This window comes from Lissotriton helveticus, chromosome 5_1, assembly GCF_964261635.1.
Source record: "Lissotriton helveticus chromosome 5_1, aLisHel1.1, whole genome shotgun sequence".
Taxonomy (NCBI): domain Eukaryota; kingdom Metazoa; phylum Chordata; class Amphibia; order Caudata; family Salamandridae; genus Lissotriton; species Lissotriton helveticus.
The window spans coordinates 927,988,371-928,011,002 of record NC_136065.1 but is presented as its reverse complement, the minus strand read 5'-3'; the positions used below and the strand labels follow the sequence as shown (position 1 = coordinate 928,011,002).

The window sequence follows — 22,632 nt, the reverse complement described above, 5'->3', positions numbered from 1 at the left end:
ATCACAATCTTGGCATATCTTTCCCACCATCTAGCGTTCCCCTTGGTCTCCAGATACAAATGATACCTCACTTGTGTGTGTGTCCAATGCAGAGTCAGCCTAAAAACGTGTATATATAAAAAAATATATCTTGCTTAGAGCTTGCTCTGCTATCCCCTCAATCTCTACATTTTTGGCTTTTCCCAATCACAGGCCCTTGGCCCACTCACACAAGTGAGGTATCATCTTACTCGTAGACCAGGGTGAATACTGGGATGTGGAAACATTGGGCCGGCATGGTAATCACAGACTGAAATGTGAGAAAAATGTGAATCTGTAGCTAAATTTGAGGTTTACGGTGGATTCTGGCTAAGAAAACATGGGGGGGTCCACGCAAGCCACATGTCCCTGGACACCTGCGGATGTCTTTTTCAGAAATGTCTGTTTTGTAGGTTTCCCTAGATGGCCGCCGAGCCTAGAACCAAAAACGCAGGTACACTCTTTGTATAACCAGGTCATTTTGTGAACGATAAATTTGACGTCTCCCAAATATGTTTTCAGCCCTTCGCCTGTAGCAGGTACTAGGCTCACCCACAAAAGTGAGGTTCCTTTTTTAGGTCGAGGTAATATCCGGAACCGGAAGTACCGAGATTTAATGTTGCTTAGTGTGGACTATTTGTCCCGCCTCTGTTTTTGCCTCTCTCCCATTGGCTGGCTTCCTAAACGGAGGCCAGCCATTGGAGAGAGCCGTCCCTCCGAATAGGCTCCGTCTTTTTCGGATTTGGGGGTGTAAGTTTTGCTGTTTAGACTGTGACGTTGTCTGTCACTCAAAACAGCAAAACACGCCCCCGAATCCGAAAATGGACGTGCGTTTCTCCGAGGCATTTTCTCCTTGCCTCGGAGAAACATGGTGGTGTTTTCGGAGCTGCTCGCATCCCTTCCCTTCTGCTTTTAGGAGCTGCTCGGCTTCGCTCGCCTCCTCCCTTCCCTCTGCCCTCCTCCGTCGCGCTCTCGCCTCCCCCCTCCCCTCTGCTGCAGCTCTCCTCCGTCGTGCTCTAACGCTCCCCGGCCCCCACCCCTCCCTCCCGCCTCCTTAAAATTATGTTGTTGACATCTTCACCGGTTTTCACGGTGAGGCCACATCTATTCAATGAGACTTGGCAGTGCTCTAGGAGCTACAAGGTGACGTCAACCACCCAGGCTTGTCTTCCTAATCACACGTCTGATGTTGTCAGTAAGCCATCTATTGAAAACAACGACATACCAAGAAGGTCTGTCACTGGTTTGGGAACAATTCGGGCAACGTCCTGCAGACTACAAGGAAGTGTTGTGCCGTAGGGAAGAGAATGAAGACATGTAAACACGATTGTTTTTTTTCGTAAGTAGCGGTATTGTTTGTTTTTGTCAAAATGAAACATGGAGCAATTTGTGGAAGCCTGCGCCTATCAGAAGAGGTTTTAGACGCTGCCACTTACCAATGGTGAACGTCTGTCAGTGTGGTGAGGCGTGCTTAGAAAGTTCTAAGAGCATTTGAGATGCATACCTGAGAGGAACTTGGCACAAAGTTGGGTTTTGGAGCCTAATTACTATTTTGTATTGGGTTGTTACCAAGTATTACATTCTGAAATGTGTGTGATGGCAATGATTGCATGCGGCTAATGACTTCTGAAGGCGATTGCTGTAAATGCATGGTGTAATGTGATTCTATACCTCAAGGTGACTTTCAGAGTTGAAGTAGTATGCAGGTATCTTGGGGAGCCGGTCTGTAAGCAGAGTGAAGGGGAAGAACATAAGTGGTTAGTATGTTGTTGGAGTACGTAAAGACACAATGCCTGTGAGGCACCTATGGTGCATTGGAGTACGTAAGCCTTAATGCATGTGATGCTGATGAGGAGTGTTGGAGCATGAAAACACAACGGCTGTGATGCTATAGAGGTGCATTGGCGCACATAATAAAGCATTGGCTGCGATGCGGTCGTGGTGTGTTGGGGCTTGTAAGCACGCGATGGCTGTGTGCTGTTGTAGGGTGGAGGCAGGAGTGACAACTGATGAGTAGCCTGAGATGGGGATACCTGCTTATGGTGGGGCATCATTTACCTACATTTTATCTTGATCTGTAACCTGGCTTCATAAATAAGCTACCTACGCCAATTCAGGAGTCTGCACTTGTTTCTGGAATTCTACACTGGCGACAAGGACGGGACTAAACTTTTGAAAAAAATTGACATCTTCACCGGAAGCCTAGCAGAGAGTGGCGTGAAAGAAAACTGCCCCGGGTTATCGGGCATAGTCACCCCTTTGAACCAGCCCCTCTCCCAGGCATAGAGTGCAGTTATAACAGGCTTCGACTACTACTTCATGCAACACACTATCTGCTGAGCGTCCGCTCGCCTCCCCCCTTCCCTCTGCCCTCCTCCGTCGCGCTCTCTCCTCCCCCCCCCCCTCCCCCTCTGCTGCAGCTCTCCTCTGTCGTGCTCTGCCACTCTCCGGCCCCCACCCCTCCCTCCCGCCTCCTTAAAATTTTGTTGTGACCTCCCTATTCACGGTGCAACGCTGACCTCCACCCCCGTGCAGAACTCTTGTCTGCGTATAGGTATTTATTGCAGCAAGAGAGATGGTTCACACGCCTGTCCTGCAAGCCTAGCAGAGAGTGGCGTGAAAGAAAACTGCCCAGGGTTATCGGGCATAGTCACCCCTTTGAACCAGCCCCTCTCCCAGGCATAGAGTGCAGTTATAACGGGCTTCGACTACTACTTCATGCAACACACTATCTGCTGAGCGTCACCCGAGTGAGAGGCCCCCCTCCTTACTTTCGCCGTTCCATTTACCTCAGGGGACGTGCGTACGCCGATATCCAATTACGCAGCCCCCTGAAATAATCTTCTGAATAGCTGGCATTCTGGTCACCATGTTGACTTTCTCGTAGTTTTGGAAAATATTTCGTGATTTGATATTCCACGTTTATAGTGAGAAGCTGTCACTTCTAGTGATGTACTTTTAGGGGATAGTAACTGGGCGTATTTGTGACACCCTCCCATCAATATTTGGGGCATATCAGAGGACCTACGTATTTATTAGGCACATCACCATTAGCAACCACGAGTTGTCGTTTGGTGGCAGCGTCAGCTTTAGTATACAGTGGGTAATATTTTATAAATTGCGATTGTTCCTTACAGAAGAATCGTCTATCCAGGAGTGGCGCGTGAGCCTCTCTTATGCTGCGAGAGATTTGCCCTCCTCCTCTCGCATAGTGGGTGGAGGGCTTGGTCATCCAGTTCTATAATAATGCCATTACTGACTGCAATGACGTAATCGGAAGGCATGCAGATATGCAGCAGGGTTGTGTAAGCCCTGCTACTGCTATAATGTTAAGTAGTCCACTTTCTCCAGGTACCCATACATCATCAATCTACATACCAGTGAGGAATGCCACAATTTGTGTCGCACGTTTCTTCTTGACATCCGTACCTCAATGCATAATATATAGCACATGGAAAATCCAAGTAGAACAATGCATTGCAATTGTGAGAATTCCACGGTTTGTTTCCCACCTTTTGATATCGAAGCTTAAGCACGGCCCATATGAATTAGCAACATCCATTAATACGTGTGCATGCGCCCCTCAGTGGCGTTAATTTTATGAGCCTGAGAAGGATGAAAAGCTCTGTGCTGGCTTCACCATGAGTTGAAAGCAGTGACCTTCGCATCGCCCAGAGGTGTCTTAATGGTTAGATCTGAAGGCCCAATACATCAGGTGGTAATATAGCTGAGAGGGTTAGGACACTTGCAGTAGAGTTGATTATTCAGCAGGTGACAGCTTTCAATCATAGTAAAATAGCTCTGCTGCAGTGTGCTCTGTTCAATCTGCTGGGTAAAGGTTTGAATCCTTGAAGGTTGCTCAGTGGGTTGTTGCAGGGATACGGGTGTAACCTACAGGTCACAAATTCGAATGCTGGGAAGTTTGCAGATGTTTCCAAGAGCTGAATGTAAAGCTGGTGGCATAAGCTTGACACCCTAGAAAACTACCTCTAGCTTTCAGTCATCTGAGCCATCGATTATGAGTTATGGGCAGTGGTAATTACTGCAGGTTAGGCCAGGGCAAATAGCGCATGATTCAAGCGACTTACCTGATCATAACATGTGCATTTGTGTTAGAAAGGCGACCCCGGGGGAGGTAGAAGATGTCTGGCCGACCACCCCTAGGTCTACCCCTCCTTCGAGAAGTAGCCGAGCGTTACCGAGAGGCCTCCTGGGTGAGGGTCCTCTCCTAGGATCGTACCTCAGAGTAATCACAACACTACACACGGACACCACACAGGAGGTCAAATTCTTAAGCTTTTATAGATAATAAAGGTTGCTGGTTCTTGGCAGTATATACAGGCAGATCGAGGGATCCGTAAAGTCTCGTAAAGGGGGGTAAGGTAGCGGGACAGTCTCAACCTGGGTGGAAGAAGGGATACCCTACGCACAGCTCTCAATCCTCGAGCTGGGGGGTTCCGAGAGGTCGGGCCGCGGCAGCGCCAGCAGGCTCTCAAGATGGTCTCAGCGAGGTAGGCCGCGGCAGCGCCAGCAGGCTCTCAAGATGGTCTCAGCGAGGTAGGCCGCGGCAGCGCCAGCAGGCTCTCAAGATGGTCTCAGCGAGGTAGGCCGCGGCAGCGCCAGCAGGCTCTCAAGATGGCTTCGGGTTACAGGAAGGATGAGTTCGTCTGGTGTCGGCCGTGACAGCGTCAGCAGGGCTTCCAGTCCAGGATACAACTGGGGTCCTGCTCCGGGGCTGGCCCAGATATAGGGCTGGAGTCCTTTGATGTCCGGACCCTCGCGCCTGGGGGCCGGAGGGGCCGGGATGATGGTGTCCAGACACCCAGCAGGGGGGTGGAGCCAGCGCCCAGGGAGGCCGGAGGCGATCGATACCAGGCGTCCGGGGACGGCTGGGGACCATCGAAACTCCCCTTTCCTCCGGGATCCGTCGAGTGGCCACTCTACCACCTGGGTGGATCCTGGCGCCTCGATGTCGGGGCTTCGCTGGAGCCGGGGCTAGGGCAGAGGCCACGTGCCCCGGACGTGGAGGTTCCAAGATGGCGTCGGGGAAGGCCTCGTGTTCGGGCGTGATGGGCCTGGGATGGAGCTAGGCCGGTAGTGTTGATCCGGGATGGTAACCGGACCGGCAATGTTGGTCGTGCATGGTCGGGCTGGAGGGGCTGCCCGAGGCTGAGTGGAGGGCTGATGTCGTCTGGGGCCCGCCGCGCGGGAGAGGTAGGACCACGCCATGAGGCCGGGTCCAACAATTTGTAAATTACACGTTCAGCCCCAAAGGGGCATCTTGATGCTGAATAACAGATGTTTATTGTTAGCCAACTATAAGAGGCTATTACATTGATTACCCAGACAGGCAGGCATTTGACTGCACACTCTCCCAGATGCCTTTGTGGGTGAGGATGTGGGGGGATTGCTTCGTGCGCAGGTTTAACGATTCCCCTCAAGGCTCATATGCTGCATTTACTCTCGGTGTGCCTGAAAGGTGACAGATTGGGAACACTGGAATCTGAAGTCTTGTGCAGCAACATAAGCTCTCTGACTGCGCACTTCAAATCGGCACACAAAAATTAGCAGGGTCATGCTCCTACAATTATAGGCCTCTTAGTAAGGGCTGTTGCTAAACGATGACATGTTTTGTGCCATAGAGGTGCACCTCTCAGGAGGCATACAGGGACATGCAGTGAAAATTATTGCTCAGCACACTGGGCTGGTATTGTCATAACTTAGAAAAACTGGGGGTGTGGCCCTATGGACTGAAGTGGGGTAGTGCCCAATAGTACTGATTAACAAAAAGAGGAACCGACACTTCACGTTATTTTAGCAAATATCATTCAAAGGAAGTGAACCAACTTTATCATGTTCATCTCGGCGATTTATTTAAGCCATTTATTCATATTGTTAAAATGAACAAAAAATATTGAAACCAGGAAGAGAAAAGCGTTCTTCCCAACTATAGCCACAACAATCAGTAGTCTGAATTATACAACACCCTATGTGTAACATAAGTGAAAAAAACAATTAACAATTCATTTCAAAAATACAACGTAGTGTTCAAAAACGATTATAGTACAAGTGAAAACAAAACAATTGTTAAAAGTGAAAAACGATACCAACATTATTTACAAATGGACAATACATAGACATATTTTTCCAAAAATACTAGATTGCCATAAATCAAAGGTACTCGATAAACAGTTAATGTCAGCAATAATTACAAAAGAGATTATCCCATGTGTGAACAGTATTTTCAAGGATCTAGGATTTAATCCTTTATGCCGACGCGTTTCGAGTGTGGGTCTCCAGTACCCAGACTCTCATCAGGGCCAATTTAATCGTTTTTCAGTCCTTTGACCTATTAATAGAAAAACAAATTTTGCATGCTTAATGGGGGGGCTTCCTTTCCACTTCTCAGATTCTTAACATGGCTCATGTCTGAGTTCCTTACCTCGGGGTTGCGGAGGAAGGTCTCGCTTTGAAGCTTGTTATTCGAACTGTGCATGCATTTCTAAAATGAAGATTGTTGTGTATTTATTAGTTACCATACTTCAACAATCGTCCTAGATAACAAAGTTAGAAAGGACAAGGGTCAGGGCAGTGCTTCCTACCTGACATGACGCATTTCCAAAATTAAGGGTAATTATTTTCTTCCCTCGTCTTTTTGGATGACGCAGCGGATCACGATTTCATGTTCATTTCTAAAAGAAGAGTAACCAAAAATTGCCAATGTAGCGTCTGTCTCTAGATGGTGACGACCGCGGCAATGGTGGAGGGGCCGCTGGTCAACTCACCGTTTCTTTTCTATGCTCTTGGATGCGGTGTCTCTCATCCACCGTCTTTGGCGGTAGCGATTTCTCCGCTGTGATCCTGCAACAAAGGATCGCCCGTTAGGGGTGCTGTGATGAACGCGTGTAGTGCGGTCGTTTTGCTGAAACGGCACCCTGCTTACCTATATCTTCAGATTCTCTTCTCTCACTGATCCCCGTCTGCCTCAATCACCAGTATGGGTCAAACAGGCAATCGCCTGTGCGTTTCTTAAAACATACTTGACCAATTGGGTGTTTGCAGTGCGGTGATGCCTCAATGGTGCATTCTGGGAGTTGTAGTGAATTGGACTGCTGGTTATCATTAGAGTCTGTTCAGTTCACTCATTGAGTTGAGTCCTCTGTTGATACTGTCGAACCTCATTATTAGGTACGCTTCCTTTCGTAATAGCGCATCTTCCACATTTGGGGATCGATGTTTTGGATCAACGCTCGTTAGCACTGTCCAAGTGAAATCGGTCTCCTTGTGGTTTGAAGCCACAAAATGGTCGACCATTGGGGCATTTGGTACTCTTTTCTTTATTCGTGAGCGATGTTGTGAAATTCGAATGTTCACTTGCTGGCATGTTTTTCCAATATAAACTTTATTGCAAGCACACAATACTGCATATACAACATTCTTGCTTTTACAATTTGTATGCAACTCGTGTCTCCATTTGATGCCGTTGTGGCAAAATTCATTTCCTTCTATAGTACTACTGCAGGCGACACACATACCACATTTGTGATGTCCAGTAATGGGTTTCAATTTCCACTGTGATATAAGGTCACTCTTGGGTTTAGGGACATAGCTGTCTGCCCGAATGATTTGCTGGCCATGGAGTGGTATAGACCTGTTAAAGAAGATCCTTTGTTTGAGATTCAGAATAAGATCGCCAATTTAACGAAACAGGGGCTTGAGGAGGGTTTCTTAGGTCCTAAAGAGTTCGAATTCCTAAACAAAAAATCACCACGAACACCAGTTCTTTACTTCTTGCCGAAGATTCATAAAAACCAACAGACCCCGCCCGGTAGACCTATAGTCTCTGGATGTGATTCAGCTTTGGAACCTATTTCCAAATATATTGATTTATTTTTGAAACCCTTTTTATCCCAGGTCAAATCTTACCTGAGGGATACAATCGATTTCATTAACAGATTACAGGATATGACATTTGATGCAGAGAATGAGTTGATGACCACAATGGATGTCAATTCACTATATACGCAGATCCCCCAGGATGAAGCCCTTGAAGTAATGGAATTTTACCTTGAGCAGCGTGAGAGACCCCATAGTGTACCAACTGCTTTCATTATATCATTGGCTGAAATTTCCTTGAGAAGCAATTATTTCAAATTTGAAAATGAGTTTTTTATTCAGATCAAGGGTACGGCCATGGGTTGTCCCTATGCGCCGGAAATGGCGGTGTTGTACATGGCCCAGTGGGAAGAAAAATTCATTTACAGTAACAACCCCTTCAGTGATCACATAAAACAGTGGGCACGGTATATTGATGACATCTGGCTCCTGTGGCAGGGGAGCCAGTCACAACTGGATGACTTCTATGGTTGGGTGAACGCACGCCACCCAGACAAAGTTTTCAATTGAATCAAGTAACAAGAAAATGACCTTTTTGGACGTGGAAGTAGGCATCGAAGGAGACAGGCTTTCAACGTCTCTTTTTAAAAAACAGACTGACAAAAACACTATTTTACATTATAAGAGTGCACATCCCCAATGTTTGAAACAAAATTTACCGTATGGTCAGCTATTGAGGATCAGAAGAAACTGTTCTGACACGATGAAGTTTGACACACATGCAGCCACATTCTGTGAGGAAATGCACAAGAGAGGTTACCCAAAGAAATTGTTGAAGCATTCAACAAAAAGAGCAAGGTACACCCCGAGGGAAGAACTACTAAAAATAAAATCAAAGAAGGAACTAAATAAATTGGTCTGTGTTACCACTTATGGCGCGCATACCAATAAATTTAGGCAGATAATCCTCAGGAACTGGCATTTACTAGAGGGACTAGAACACCCTATGGAAAGACCAATATTTGCTATGAGAAAAAATCCCAGTATTGGCCAGCAAATCATTCGGGCAGACAGCTATGTCCCTAAACCCAAGAGTGACCTTATATCACAGTGGAAATTGAAACCCATTACTGGACATCACAAATGTGGTATGTGTGTCGCCTGCAGTAGTACTATAGAAGGAAATGAATTTTGCCACAACGGCATCAAATGGAGACACGAGTTGCATACAAATTGTAAAAGCAAGAATGTTGTATATGCAGTATTGTGTGCTTGCAATAAAGTTTATATTGGAAAAACATGCCAGCAAGTGAACATTCGAATTTCACAACATCGCTCACGAATAAAGAAAAGAGTACCAAATGCCCCAATGGTCGACCATTTTGTGGCTTCAAACCACAAGGAGACCGATTTCACTTGGACAGTGCTAACGAGCGTTGATCCAAAACATCGATCCCCAAATGTGGAAGATGCGCTATTACGAAAGGAAGCGTACCTAATAATGAGGTTCGACAGTATCAACAGAGGACTCAACTCAATGAGTGAACTGAACAGACTCTAATGATAACCAGCAGTCCAATTCACTACAACTCCCAGAATGCACCATTGAGGCATCACCGCACTGCAAACACCCAATTGGTCAAGTATGTTTTAAGAAACGCACAGGCGATTGCCTGTTTGACCCATACTGGTGATTGAGGCAGACGGGGATCAGTGAGAGAAGAGAATCTGAAGATATAGGTAAGCAGGGTGCCGTTTCAGCAAAACGACCGCACTACACGCGTTCATCACAGCACCCCTAACGGGCGATCCTTTGTTGCAGGATCACAGCGGAGAAATCGCTACCGCCAAAGACGGTGGATGAGAGACACCGCATCCAAGAGCATAGAAAAGAAACGGTGAGTTGACCAGCGGCCCCTCCACCATTGCCGCGGTCGTCACCATCTAAATAGAGACAGACGCTACATTGGCAATTTTTGGTTACTCTTCTTTTAGAAATGAACATGAAATCGTGATCCGCTGCGTCATCCAAAAAGACGAGGGAAGAAAATAATTACCCTTAATTTTGGAAACACGTCATGTCAGGTAGGAAGCACTGCCCTGACCCTTGTCCTTTCTAACTTTGTTATCTAGGACGATTGTTGAAGTATGGTAACTAATAAATACACAACAATCTTCATTTTAGAAATGCATGCACAGTTCGAATAACAAGCTTCAAAGCGAGACCTTCCTCCGCAACCCCGAGGTAAGGAACTCAGACATGAGCCATGTTAAGAATCTGAGAAGTGGAAAGGAAGCCCCCCCATTAAGCATGCAAAATTTGTTTTTCTATTAATAGGTCAAAGGACTGAAAAACGATTAAATTGGCCCTGATGAGAGTCTGGGTACTGGAGACCCACACTCGAAACGCGTCGGCATAAAGGATTAAATCCTAGATCCTTGAAAATACTGTTCACACATGGGATAATCTCTTTTGTAATTATTGCTGACATTAACTGTTTATCGAGTACCTTTGATTTATGGCAATCTAGTATTTTTGGAAAAATATGTCTATGTATTGTCCATTTGTAAATAATGTTGGTATCGTTTTTCACTTTTAACAATTGTTTTGTTTTCACTTGTACTATAATCGTTTTTGAACACTACGTTGTATTTTTGAAATGAATTGTATGAATTGTTAATTGTTTTTTTTCACTTATGTTACACATAGGGTGTTGTATAATTCAGACTACTGATTGTTGTGGCTATAGTTGGGAAGAACGCTTTTCTCTTCCTGGTTTCAATATTTTTTGTTCATTTTAACAATATGAATAAATGGCTTAAATAAATCGCCGAGATGAACATGATAAAGTTGGTTCATTTCCTTTGAATGATATTTGCTAAAATAACGTGAAGTGTGGGTTCCTCTTCTTTGGTATTGTCATAACAGCATTTGGGCCTTTATCATAGCTTCAGAGTGAAAGGCATATATTAAGCATTTAGATGAAAATCATCTTCTGGATGAATAAGAAACTAAATGTGCTGCATTTAAGTGGCTTCTGCATGCGTGAGCTCCTCACCCCACTCCCCCCCCTCGTTGCTTGTGGGCGTGAGCTCCTGAACCCCTCCCCCCTCGTTGCTTTTGTGCATGAGCTCCTCCCCCCCTCCCCTCCTCGTTGCTTGTGTGCGTGAGCTCCTCCCCCTTGTTGCTTTTGTGCATGAGCTCCTCCCCCCCCTTCCCCCCTTGTTGCTTTTGTGCATCAGCTCCTCCCCCCCTCCCCTCCTCGTTGCTTGTGTGCGTGAGCTCCTCCCCCCTCCCCCCCTCGTTGCTTGTGTGCGTGAGCTCCTCACCCCCCTCGTGGCTTCTACGTGTGTGAGCTCCTCAACCCCCTCTCCCCCCTCGTTGCTTGTGTGCGTGAGCTCCTCCCCCCCTCCCCCCTCGTTGCTTGTGTGCGTAAGCTCCTCACCGCCCTCCCCCCTCGTGGCTTCTGCGTGCGAGAGCTCCTCACCCCCCTCGTGGCTTCTGCGTGCGTGAGCTCCTCCACCCCCCCCTCTTTGCTTGTGTGTGCGCGTGAGCTCCTCACCCCCCCGTTGCCTTTTCATAAGGTGGTGTAATGATAGTTAGTGCTTGTGCTGCGTTACGACCCCTGGCTGTGCTTGCTCCCCTGCCCTGTGGCTGTGCTTGCTCCCCTGCCCCCTCGCTGTGCTTCCTCTCCTGTGTGTGTAAGTGGCTCTGGGTGTGTGTGTGTGGGGGGCTCTGGGTGTGTGTGGGGGGCTCTGGGTGTGTGTGTGTGTGTGTGGGGGGCTCTGGGTGTGTGTGTGTGTGTGTGGGGGGCTCTGGGTGTGTGTGTGTGTGTGGGGGGGGCTCTGGGTGTGTGTGTGTGTGTGTGTGGGGCTGTGTGTGTGTGTGTGTGTGGCTCTGGCTGTGTGTGTGTGTGTGTGTGTGTGTGTGGCTCTGGCTGTGTGTGTGTGTGTGTGTGGGGCTCTGGCTGTGTGTGTGTGTGTGTGTGTGTGGGGCTCTGGCTGTGTGTGTGTGTGTGGGGCTCTGGCTGTGTGTGTGTGTGTGGGGGGCTCTGGCTGTGTGTGTGTGTGTGGGGGGCTCTGGCTGTGTGTGTGTGTGTGGGGCTCTGGCTGTGTGTGTGTGTGTGGGGGGGGGCTCTGGCTGTGTGTGTGTGTGTGTGGGGGGCTCTGGCTGTGTGTGTGTGTGGGGCTCTGGCTGTGTGTGTGTGTGTGTGTGGGGCTCTGGCTGTGTGTGTGTGTGTGTGTGGGGCTCTGGCTGTGTGTGTGTGTGTGTGTGTGGGGCTCTGGGTGTGTGTGTGTGTGGGGCTCTGGGTGTGTGTGTGTGTGGGGCTCTGGGTGTGTGTGTGTGTGTGGGGGGGGCTCTGGGTGTGTGTGTGTGTGTGGGGGGGGCTCTGGGTGTGTGTGTGTGTGTGGGGGGCTCTGGGTGTGTGTGTGTGGGGGGGGCTCTGGGTGTGTGTGTGTGTGTGTGGGGCTGTGTGTGTGTGTGTGTGTGGCTCTGGCTGTGTGTGTGTGTGTGTGTGTGTGGCTCTGGCTGTGTGTGTGTGTGGGGCTCTGGCTGTGTGTGTGTGTGTGTGTGTGTGGGGCTCTGGCTGTGTGTGTGTGTGTGTGTGGGGCTCTGGCTGTGTGTGTGTGTGTGTGGGGCTCTGGCTGTGTGTGTGTGTGGGGGGCTCTGGCTGTGTGTGTGTGTGTGTGTGGGGCTCTGGCTGTGTGTGTGTGTGTGTGGGGGGCTCTGGCTGTGTGTGTGTGTGTGTGGGGGGCTCTGGCTGTGTGTGTGTGTGTGTGGGGGGCTCTGGCTGTGTGTGTGTGTGTGTGGGGCTCTGGCTGTGTGTGTGTGTGTGTGTGGGGCTCTGGCTGTGTGTGTGTGTGTGTGTGGGGCTCTGGCTGTGTGTGTGTGTGTGTGTGGGGCTCTGGGTGTGTGTGTGTGTGTGTGGGGCTCTGGGTGTGTGTGTGTGTGGGGCTCTGGGTGTGTGTGTGTGTGTGGGGCTCTGGGTGTGTGTGTGTGTGTGTGGGGCTCTGGGTGTGTGTGTGTGTGTGGGGCTCTGTGTGTGTGTGTGTGTGTGTGGGGCTCTGTGTGTGTGTGTGTGTGTGGGGGGCTCTGGGTGTGTGTGTGTGTGGGGCTCTGGGTGTGTGTGTGTGTGGGGCTCTGGGTGTGTGTGGGGCTCCGGGGGTGTGTGGGGCTCCGGGGGTGTGTGGGGCTCCGGGGGTGTGTGGGGCTCCGGGGGTGTGTGGGGCTCCGGGGGTGTGTGGGGCTCCGGGGGTGTGTGGGGCTCCGTGGGTGTGTGGGGCTCCGTGGGTGTGTGGGGCTCCGTGGGTGTGTGGGGCTCCGTGGGTGTGTGGGGCTCCGTGGGTGTGTGTGTGTGTGGGGCTCCGTGTGTGTGTGTGTGGGGCTCCGTGTGTGTGTGTGTGGGGCTCCGTGTGTGTGTGTGTGGGGCTCCGTGTGTGTGTGTGTGGGGCTCCGTGTGTGTGTGTGTGGGGCTCCGTGTGTGTGTGTGTGGGGCTCCGTGTGTGTGTGTGTGGGGCTCCGTGTGTGTGTGTGTGGGGCTCCGTGTGTGTGTGTGTGGGGCTCCGTGTGTGTGTGTGTGGGGCTCCGTGTGTGTGTGTGTGTGTGGGGCTCCGTGTGTGTGTGTGTGTGGGGCTCCGTGTGTGTGTGTGTGTGGGGCTCCGTGTGTGTGTGTGTGGGGCTCCGTGTGTGTGTGTGTGGGGCTCCGTGTGTGTGTGTGTGGGGCTCCGTGTGTGTGTGTGTGTGGGGCTCCGTGTGTGTGTGTGTGGGGCTCCGTGTGTGTGTGTGTGGGGCTCCGTGTGTGTGTGTGTGTGTGGGGCTCCGTGTGTGTGTGTGTGTGTGGGGCTCCGTGTGTGTGTGTGTGTGTGTGTGGGGCTCCGTGTGTGTGTGTGTGTGTGGGGCTCCGTGTGTGTGTGTGTGTGGGGCTCCGTGTGTGTGTGTGTGTGGGGCTCCGTGTGTGTGTGTGCGTGTGTGGGGCTCTGTGTGTGTGTGTGTGTGTGGGTCTGTGTGTGTGTGGGGCTCTGTGTGTGTGTGGGGCTCTGTGTGTGTGTGGGGCTCTGTGTGTGTGTGGGGCTCTGTGTGTGTGTGGGGCTCTGTGTGTGTGCGGGGCTCTGTGTGTGTGCGGGGCTCTGTGTGTGTGCGGGGCTCTGTGTGTGTGCGGGGCTCTGTGTGTGTGCGGGGCTCTGTGTGTGTGCGGGGCTCTGTGTGTGTGCGGGGCTCTGTGTGTGTGCGGGGCTCTGTGTGTGTGCGGGGCTCTGTGTGTGTGTGGGGGGCTCTGTGTGTGTGTGGGGGGCTCTGTGTGTGTGTGGGGGGCTCTGTGTGTGGCTCTGTGTGGATAGCTTTTTTTGTAGGTGGCTCTATGTGTGGGTGGCTCTGTCTGTGAGGGTAGCTCTGTGTAGGGGGCTCTATGTGAATGACTGAGTGGCTCTGTGTGGGTGGCTCTGTATGTGTGTGTGGGTGGCTTTGTGTGTGTGGCTCTGTGTGGGTGTAAATGCAATAGGTCATGCATTTGCGAGCGATTAAGCTATTGGCATTGTAAATGACAATGCCATTTATATAACGATTAAGCTATTGGCAATGTAAATGACAATGCCATTTATTTATGATTTTTTTTTTAAAATGTCATGAGCAATGCCAATAGGTCTACCTTTAATGATGCCGAGACCATTGCATTGTAAATGCTTGTTTATCAGGGGACCTGGGGGAACACTGGGTGGTAGGAAATTTGTGCCAACTGAGTGATCCCACCACTTTCCTGTACAGTAAGTAGGAAAATGCAATTCCCCCCCCCCCCCCCAAATCTGATGTTTGCAGGGAAATATTGGTAAGAAAACTTTGGGAGATCCTAGGAAGTCACATGTCCCTGGACTCCCCTGGGTGTCTAGTTTTCAGAATTATCTGGGTTTTGGTAAGTTTCCCTGCATGACGAAAAAAGCCGGTGGCCCTCTTGCAAAACCAGGTTGTTTTGTGATCAATCACTTTTGATGCTTCCACAATACATTTTGGGCCCTTCCCTGTGGCGAACCCTTCACCCACCCACACAAGTGAGGTAGCATTTTTATTTGGAGACCTGGTTGGAGGGGGGGGGGGGGGGAGCTGGATGGTAGGAAATGTGTGTCAACCTGGTGGTCCAACCACTTTCCCGCACTGAAAGGTGAGGAACACATGATTTATTTATAGGTAAAATTGAGGTTTGCAGGGGATTTACGAGCTACCTCTCTAGCAAATTTGGTGCAATTCCATCCAGTGGTTCGGGCAGTAGTCGCAACTAAAATCTCTATAGGTTTTAAAATGGGAAATACACTTTTTGACCCCCATTTTTAATCAGACCCCACTTGACGGATAACACTGAAACTTTACATGCACAACAAGAATCACCGGCACACTTTATTGAAACTTTTGTGAAGATTCGGCAAACGGCAAAGATATAGGCAAGTCAAAAAAATGCTTTTCCTATGGAAACGTGGTCATAACTATAAATACCTACTGGCAACCTCCAGTAAGTTACGTAGAAATATACAGGTTTGGAAGAGCAGCTGGCATGAAATGATTTCTTATTAAGTCAGTAGGCCCCATGTTCAAATCGGAAGGAGGCTCTCCCCTGACGTATATTTAAAACCTCACACCTATTTAATGCCTTCAGGCGTTTATGAAAAGTTCATTAATAGTATATGCAAATCAGCTTCCAAATATATAAAAAAATCAAACAAAAAATCAAACGAAAAAAAGGGTTAAGTATACTCGCCTCATTCCACACAGGGTTGAGTTCACTGTCGATAGCCTTGGTTTTCTTTTTTTCACCTAAGAATGAAAAAAATATTTTTAGCGGTTTGCCTGCAGAACGGCAAGTGGCAAAATATTCTGCACACCAGCCCACCCAACAGTTCTGCTAAGTACTCTCCTTAGGTAGAACAAGTCTTTGTCACAAACCACAGCTTCACATTTCCCTAGATTGAAAAGAGCACTGAAAATAAAAAATACTCCACAAGTTCAGCAAATTGACCCATTTTGGTCAATTTACCTGCGGTCTTCTCCTTTTGAACAATATCCTAGTGATTAAGAGCCCAAGGATGGTGATCCTAAATCTCCAGAAACTGAAAAAACACTGTCACCCCAAGTTAATCACTGCAATGCTGTGATGGAAGTGTTGCAGGTAATCATGGCCTACTGCAGATGGTCTTAAGTTTGTGCTTTTTATATAACAAACACAGCATTCAATATCCAGTGCCACTTAAGTAAAATAATTGCCACAAAGCGTAGAGTGGTGAAATTACTGTGCCTTGTGTCAGCCTACTTGGAGAAGGACAGAAGAACTGTTGTAAATTTAAAATGTGTCCAATTCATCTCAGGCCTCAAACCTTGAGGGAAATAGTAGGTTATGGCAAGTTTGCATTTGTACAGATCCATATGTTGGTGCGGTTTTTAACTCGTTTGTCCTCACCTCGACGCCGGGAACAGTGGTACCCTAGTTCTCATATCTGGTCAGTCCTGATTTCACAGACATGTGGAAGGAACTAGCATAAGTGTGAGCAGATGGGCAGCAATAGGCCATGCACAAGGATTCAGTAACTCTTCTATTTGAAGGAGGATCAGAGATTGGAGTGAAACGGAACGGAGTGTTCATGATACCCACCCATGCGTCTGCTTAGAGCGCCTGTAAGTAAAATCTGGACAGACCCCCTTCCCCTCCCAGTGAGCCACGTTCTTCAGCGGCCAGGGGAAGAAGATCACCAACTCTCCTGGTTAGCAGGCTGATTTTAGTAAATACAGGACTGGAAAGTCCCTCTGTTGCTCACACGGGATGGGTCATGACTCGTAAACCCACCTAGTCTCAATAGCTTAGAATGAACTACACCCTTCACCCATTCCATACGTAGGGCAGGATTAAGGTCCATCACAGCATTAGGCTTCGGGGCAGGTTAAAAATCAGCATCGTGTAGAACCGGACAGTCTAAACACGAGAGGTGGCAGTTGATTTGGACGCAAAGACAACAAAACCATAGCGCCAGCTGAGGCATAACTGGGGACCTCAAGCACACACATCCATGACTAGTGGCATGTATGCGGGTAATGCATTATCTGACCACAGGGCAGCAGTGTAATCTCCAAATCCCAATGCACAAGACTGCATGGAGTGCAACTTACAACTCATCACAAGCACAGCAGACTGTCTGGCATGATGCTGAAAACCGGAAATGAGAGAAGGCAAACAGGCATGTGGCACTACCACCAACAACTATACAAGAAACTAGCTGATACTCAAGCACACATCCACCTACCACAAAGAGTGAGCCCGTCTAAAGTGGTCTCCTGAGGTTAGAGAGACCCACATGAGTCTACAAAGCAGTCTCCCTCAGGGTGCGAGCACGTGGCAGTCTTTATGCTAGATTTTAAAAGCATTGGCGAGTTGGAAGCCAAGGCCTGAGATTCATTACTCCATAGTTGCAGGATTTGTTCGGTCAGTTTTGTTCCCCATTTAATCTTGATCTAAGACACGTTGTCACGGTTGAGTTGTTTAATGAGCACGCTACATTCCAAGAGATTTGGATGAATGGAGTTCCATGGCTGATAAAGACAAAACACACACACGCCAAACACACAAACACACATCAAAAAAACACACACACACCAAACACAGAAACACACATCAAACACACACAAACCAAACTCACACGTTTCTAAGCCAGTGAGACGACTCTTCCTGTACTGGAGCAATTCACAAGTTTCTGCTTTTAAGAGATTAAAGGTTTTCCTGTTCCATTTCAGCAGAACAAATAAATGTACACTTCTTCAAACTTGTTTTTTCTTATTCAACCTGTTAGTTGACATTTCTTCTGAGTCAGTACTCTAGCTAGCAAGTTAGTCTGTTTTGCATTAAAAGGACCTTAGCAACGAACATTCATGTGACGCAGAAGTAAGTATTAGTAATTCGACTAGTTCCGAAATATTCTCATGCAAAGCAGTTTCTAGGATACAGCGTATAGATCAACTACAGTTTAACCTCCGTTTTAGCCACGTGAAACCTGCAGCCAAAGCATTCTACATCCTTCACAATATTGACAGGATTCTTTCTGCTTTGCTCGGACTTGTATGTCCTTTATATGTTATCCTATTTTATTATTTTTTAAACCAGTGATTAAATGTGATCTTTATTATAGATGGCTGACAGAAAGCTTTACATACAAAGTCAATCACTGCACATGAAAATAAAAACATTCATAAAATATTAAATGCAATGCAATAATTATGAGACTGTAGCATTCAGACCAATGGGTAAATCGCCATAAAGCATCAGATTCACTCTATTCAAAGAAAACACCAGAGATCATAGAACACAGTCACCAAAAAAAAAGGAGCCAATAAACAGGCAAATACTCTTAATAATTCCAGTCTTCCCAAATTGAAGAAAAATCGGGGACATATCAACTGACCAACCGAGTTTTTAGGTCTTGCCTATGGACAGCACATGTATATATTATTGTATTCTATAGTGCTTAGTGCCGCTGACGAGACGTCGAAATGCTTTTCAGTGAGTAGCTTGCTATCCTGGAACCCCAAAAGGATTAGTGGTGGTTTATTATAGGGAAATAGGAGTTCATTTGAGCGATGGACATGCAAGTCTGTAAATTAGATTGAATGAGAATGCAGGAATCGAAGAGGGAAGAGTCTAGAAACATTATTTGAGAGATCACAGTAGTAAGATGAGGTTTAGGTTGAGTAAAAGGAGAGATGGAGGGAAGAGGGTCTAGAAATGGATTAGGGAGATCATATTAGTAAAATGAAGTTTGGGATGAGTAAAACGAGATGAAGGAGAGAAGAATGTCTAGAAATGGATTAGGGAGATCATAGGAGTAAAATGAGGTTTGGGATGAGTCAAAGGAGGGCTACATGGGGGAAGAATTTAGAAAGGGTTATTTGGAAGATCATAGTAGTAAAATGAGGTATGCGGTGAGCCAAGGAGGGACAGAGGCGGAAGAATCTAGAAAGTGTTATTTTGGAGAACATAGCAATAAAATAAGATTTGGTATGAGCCAGAGAGTGAAGGAAGAGGATACATTGAGAGAGATAAAGGGAGAGCCAGAGTAATGTACTTGAGAGAGCCAAAGTCTTTTATTTTCTTCTACAGTAGGAGTAAAGTAATAAACAGATACATAACTACATAGAAAGGGTATACATAGAAAGGGTATACATGTATGAGGAAGATAATATATTGAGATTTAAAGTTGTATTGTATTAACTCACTCTTTAAGTGTTGCTGTACTTGAAGCGAACTGTATTTTCTAACTATTTTTTGTATTCATTTTTCTCAACATTTCACGTGATGCAAAACAGAATGGGTAAACATGACGAAATAAGTAAATGAGAAGACATTTTTAACTAGGAACCTGCTGTATAAATACATACGTGATGTTTAAATCAAAAAGTCATGATAAAAATGATTCAGTGGCCATATGATGCTTTTATGTGCTGCCTCTTGGGAGACCTCCATCCCCTAAAGGGGGCTTAGAGGCCACCTGTTGCATACCATTTGTTGGCTTCCTTGCCGCTTATTTGCTTGTCCCCTATTGGTCAGCTTCTGTAGGCTCCCTTCCTCTTCATGCGTTTGTCCTTTGCCCTGAACATGGGCACATTACTTGTGTCCTTCCCCCTCCTAATGTTTTAATTCGCTACATTTTTTTTTTACGCACTCAACAAGCGTTTGTGGTTTTCAGCTGTCTCCCCTCAAGTACTTCTACCCCAGTTCCATCCGTTGTCAGTGTCCTTGCCCCAGCCCCTCTTGCCAACCCGCCACTGTCCATGTTGATTCCCCCGATCCTCCTGCAGAGCCTCCAATGTCCGTCAGTCCACCCCACCTACCCTCCATTGATCATGTGCTCCCCCATGCCTCCTTGCCTGTGCTCATGACCCCACCCATGTCCTAGTCTTCCACCCTCTCTCCAGTGGCATAACGAAACTTGAGCTCTCCCCCCCCCCCCGCAAGGTATGTGGAGGGGCCCCCTCTGGAATCAATCAGGAGCTCTCAGAGTACTGTGCTGAGGGGGGCCACCTGGAGCTTGGGGCCACCTGGAGCTTGGGTCCCCCCCCCCCCGGCACCACGGCTGCTGCAGGGGCCTGTATTACGCCACTGCCTCCCTACTCTGTTTAACTGCTGACCTGAGATACACACAGAACAAAAAAAAAAAACACAAACCATGGCTGCGTCTTAACTTTTTAGGGCTCGGACTCCTCCCCCTGGGGGAGGAGTTAGAGAACTAATGTTAAAGGAGAAAAAAAAGAAGAAGAGGGCCTTGGAGAGAGAAATTCCAGACATTCCTTAGCGTTTTCTGTCATCTGGTCAGTGATTCGTCTTCCTTGTGTTTTCGTTTTAATAGGCTTGAAGTGATAGGGTAAATGTAGTTTTGTTCCGCCATTTTGAGGCATATTTCGTGCGTGCTTGCGCAAAGAAGTACATAAATTGTAATTAGGAGCTGTCAGGGTGCCTCCGTTAGTGAATGCAGATGGCCGGGCGCGTTCACAATTCTGCAGCGCTCAGCGCGCAGCTTCCTTGTTAGGTCCCGGAAGCACTTTTTTTTCTGGATATTTTTGTTTTGGATCCATTTCACGTGACTTCAGAGCTGCGCAGTGTTTGCAGTCCGCGCCCGAGCAGCGCCCCCGGTTTCCGCGCAGCGCACATCTCAGTAAAGGTGGCCCGGGAACGGTTTCGAATGCAGATCGCATCCAGATACTCGGGCCTCCTCCCCCCCCCCCCCCCCGTCATCAGCAGCTAGCTTCCCCAGGACCGTCTGGCTGCGAGACTGGACCCCAGCAGCAATCAGGGCCCATTGTTAGCTGTACATGCCGAGAAAGGCTGAACACTTCTGACTTCTGCAGACAAAGCTTCGTAACGCAGAAAAGGACACAGTACTCCGAGCAGAGCTGCGTGGGGTTCAGGAGCTGCTGTGTCTGTTCCCTGAATACAAGTTATTATTAGTTATTTATTTATTTTAATTTATGAAATGTTATCAAAAGAAACACAAAAAGCCAGCATGGTGTTACAGCAACACAGATAATTTAGCAGTCGTGGTCAATATATTACAAAATGTAGGTAATGGCATTGAGTGAGTCGCCGACACCACACAGCGACACAGGTACAGTGTCAGCAACTTCGGGCATCGACCTACAGCACAGAGCTGAATACAAGTTACTTAAAGTGGCCCCGCGCGCAGGAGGTCCGGGGTGTGCAGGGATGTAAAACAGATTACATACAAGCAGGTCATGCAATGACCCGTCAGTCCACGGGTGGGGTTGAAGGCGGTGGGGGCCCTCACTCGGGATGCTTTTTAAATCCCACTCTTTGCTGTCAGCAGCGCCTCTTTCTCGGCCCCCTGCAGGCTGCAGGGCTGTCAGCTAGAAGTGGAAAGCCGAGAAGCAAGGCGCTTGACGGCGCAGACCACCGCGGGGATGGAAGCAGGGGGGGGGGAGACTGAGGGGAGGGGTCAAAGGAGGAGCCAGTATCGTTCCATGGATATCATTGGGCCTGGTGCAAGGAACATAGCACCAATTATCAGTGCTAAATGGCTCCAAGGCTCTGGGACCGGTGCCACTGCACCTGCTGCACCAATAGAAGATACGCCTCTGGGCTCCACGTTTCAGCTCTCCGTCAGAGTCCACTGAAGAGGTGACAAAAGGAAATAGCCGTTTGTGCTCTCTGCCTCCTGATATGTGAATCAGTAGGTGCAACTCAGCTCTTCATCATACTGAGGTCGGCAAAAAAAAGCATCCCTGAGCAAGCCAGCTCGCATTATTTTTTAAGATTCATTTTGCATATAAGGACTTAGAAGCAGTCTGGCTTGCGCAGGCACTAAAGGGGGTCAAAATTAATAAAATGAAAGAACGGGCCATTACAACGTCAGTCTTGGCACGAGCAGCGCCCACGGGAGCACAGTCCACGCACGACTTTTGTTTCTGTCGTGAGAAATGAAATCTGACCTCCTTGTGAGGCTTGCGGCAGAGGAAGCTGCTTTAGCTTCATATTTATATAATCTTTATTAAAGCGGTTCTGCTTTCAAAGAGGCGGCGGCACCTTTAGTGTCTGGTAACATCACCCCCATGTGTTTACCGTGCCCTGAGCCGGGTGCCAGGAGAGGACATCTCCACTGTAAACAAACATCCCCTTGCAGTGTTCGAGGGCATTGTGCGTGAAAGTGTCACACGAACTATCCGCGCTTTGATCCGCAGCCACTGTAGCTCAGCGGGCTGCTGCACCTGCTGCTGCGTTCTGCGTGCGATCTACCTGGCGCTGCGTCCAGCGCAGCCTTTCATCTTCCAGTGGTTGATGAAAGTACGGCTAGTGGGCTGCGAAAGGGTAATGCTGCTACTGGCAGTGCTTCCACGCTGCAGCCGCTAATTAAAACACGATCAATTAGCCAAGGTCCTTCCCATCAACACCCAGCGCTAAAGCAACGAAGCCTCGTCTCTTCTGCAAACAGGACCCGACAGAGGACAGAAGACACAAGCGCCGTTTGCAAACCAACAACATTGTGATTGTGTAAATGTGTGCTGACAGTTGAGCTGCTCCACAGCACAGTGCGTGACACATTAACACGCCTTCTGCATTTGAGAATGAGTGCGTGTACCTTCAATAATGCGCCAGCCACCCCCTTTCAACTACTTCGGAGCGCTTTACGCAAGTTGACACAGCCGAGTTAATTATTCAGCGTAGATGTCTGGAGCACTGACCTCTCCGAAGTCTGCAAGGTCAAGTACAAAGAAAGCGAGAATAGTTTGCACAGGATCAC

The 22,632-nt window shown here is 48.2% G+C and overlaps 1 protein-coding gene across 2 annotated transcripts in view; it reads right to left on the bottom strand.

Annotated features, from left to right (window-relative positions):
• Positions 1 to 22,632, bottom strand: part of MYOF (myoferlin) — a 680,400-nt gene that overhangs the window by 554,480 nt on the left and 103,288 nt on the right. For both annotated transcript variants that reach the window (XM_078643399.1, XM_078643401.1), the window contains exon 2: positions 15,600 to 15,655. In XM_078643399.1, the coding sequence (XP_078499525.1) occupies positions 15,600 to 15,655 (56 nt within the window). The remainder of the gene's footprint in view (positions 1 to 15,599; positions 15,656 to 22,632) is intronic.